We start from the raw sequence: 1,285 nt of genomic DNA, 5'->3' as shown, positions 1-1,285 counted from the left end.
GTGTAATATAGTTAAGTGTTCTAATCAATTCCCTTATTGTTTATCCGTTTAGTATATTAAGTAATTATTCTCATTCCCTATTCTAAGGTCAGAAAGATGGTCTCCTATTTTCTTCTTAAAGTTTTAAAGATCTACTTTTCACATTTACATCTTTAATCTACCTAGAATTGCTTTTTCCCCTCTGTGGTGTGAAGTACGGATATAATTTTATAATTTTCCATGTGGATGATCTATAGTCCTAGCACCATTTAGTAGATAATCCATTTCCTCCCACTCATTTCAAATGTCACATGCTGCATATCAACTTCCATATATGTGTGATCTGTATCAGGGCTCTGTATTCTGTTCCACTGGTCTATTTACTTCTATAACACACTGTCTAAATTACTCTAGGTTAAAAATCAGTTTAAAATAAGACATATAGTCCATTGTAGATTCTTGAGCAAATGAATAACAGCTGAAGCATTCCACTGGGAGTAATATTCTTATGACTCAACAGAGTAAAATGGTCAAAGGAGAGCTCTATCACAATGGCTTACAATAAAGTGATGGTGGTACAAATAGAGAGAAAAACATAATTCCAAAGGAAATATTAACAAGGTTTGTTGACTGATTGGATACAGAGAAATGAGGAGAGATGAAGAAAGCATATGGCTTTGATGTTTCAAGCCTGGGTGGCTGTGTGAAATTATGATGAGTTAGTTTTGTTATTCAGTGTTGTGGTAACAATGGGGTATATTAGGTAAGGGGTCAGGGCCAGGGATATACACTTGGTTGTTGCCTGCATAGAGGTGACCTGGAAAGGGTTCAAATACCTGAGCTTTGGGGATTTTTCTGATATAGTGGGTGGAAGGAATAAGGAAGAGGAGGAAGGAACATCTGAGAGATATGATACCCAGGACCGTGCATTGTAACGGTGATAAGGACATTTTGAATGGATAATGTGGGTCCTGTTGGCCCAACTCCTTTGAGTTCCCTCACAGATATGACTATGTTTTATTTCTGTGGCAATCTTCAAAGTCGCCAGAACAATTCTGGTGTCAAGGGCAGCATTTAAAACGTATTCCATACTGGACGTGTCGGAGACGCCCAGTCCGTCGGGTCTCTCGCTGCAGTTCCGCAGGTTGGCCGCAGGGGGCGGACTCCGTGGCGGCCTGGGAAACTGGCGGGGACGCGAGGCGACGCTCTCTCTCGGTCCGGCTCTCGGCTCCCGGCTCCGTCTCGGCTCGCGGCGTGGAGCTTCTCCTAACCTATACGCAACGGCGGCGCGCGTGTAGGAGAACGC

General features: G+C 42.6%; 1 protein-coding gene across 1 annotated transcript in view; it reads left to right on the top strand.

Annotated features, from left to right (window-relative positions):
* Positions 1–728: 728 nt before the first annotated feature.
* The window catches only part of OCRL (oculocerebrorenal syndrome of Lowe), a 56,187-nt gene continuing 55,630 nt past the window's right edge, over positions 729–1,285 (top strand). Inside the window, exon 1 of the mRNA XM_006754652.2 lies at positions 729–742. Coding sequence (XP_006754715.1) covers positions 729–742 — 14 coding nt within the window. The remainder of the gene's footprint in view (positions 743–1,285) is intronic.

The sequence above is a fragment of the Myotis davidii genome, unplaced genomic scaffold, assembly GCF_000327345.1.
Source record: "Myotis davidii unplaced genomic scaffold, ASM32734v1 scaffold913, whole genome shotgun sequence".
NCBI lineage: Eukaryota > Metazoa > Chordata > Mammalia > Chiroptera > Vespertilionidae > Myotis > Myotis davidii.
This window is presented reverse-complemented; position numbering and strand designations above follow the sequence as displayed.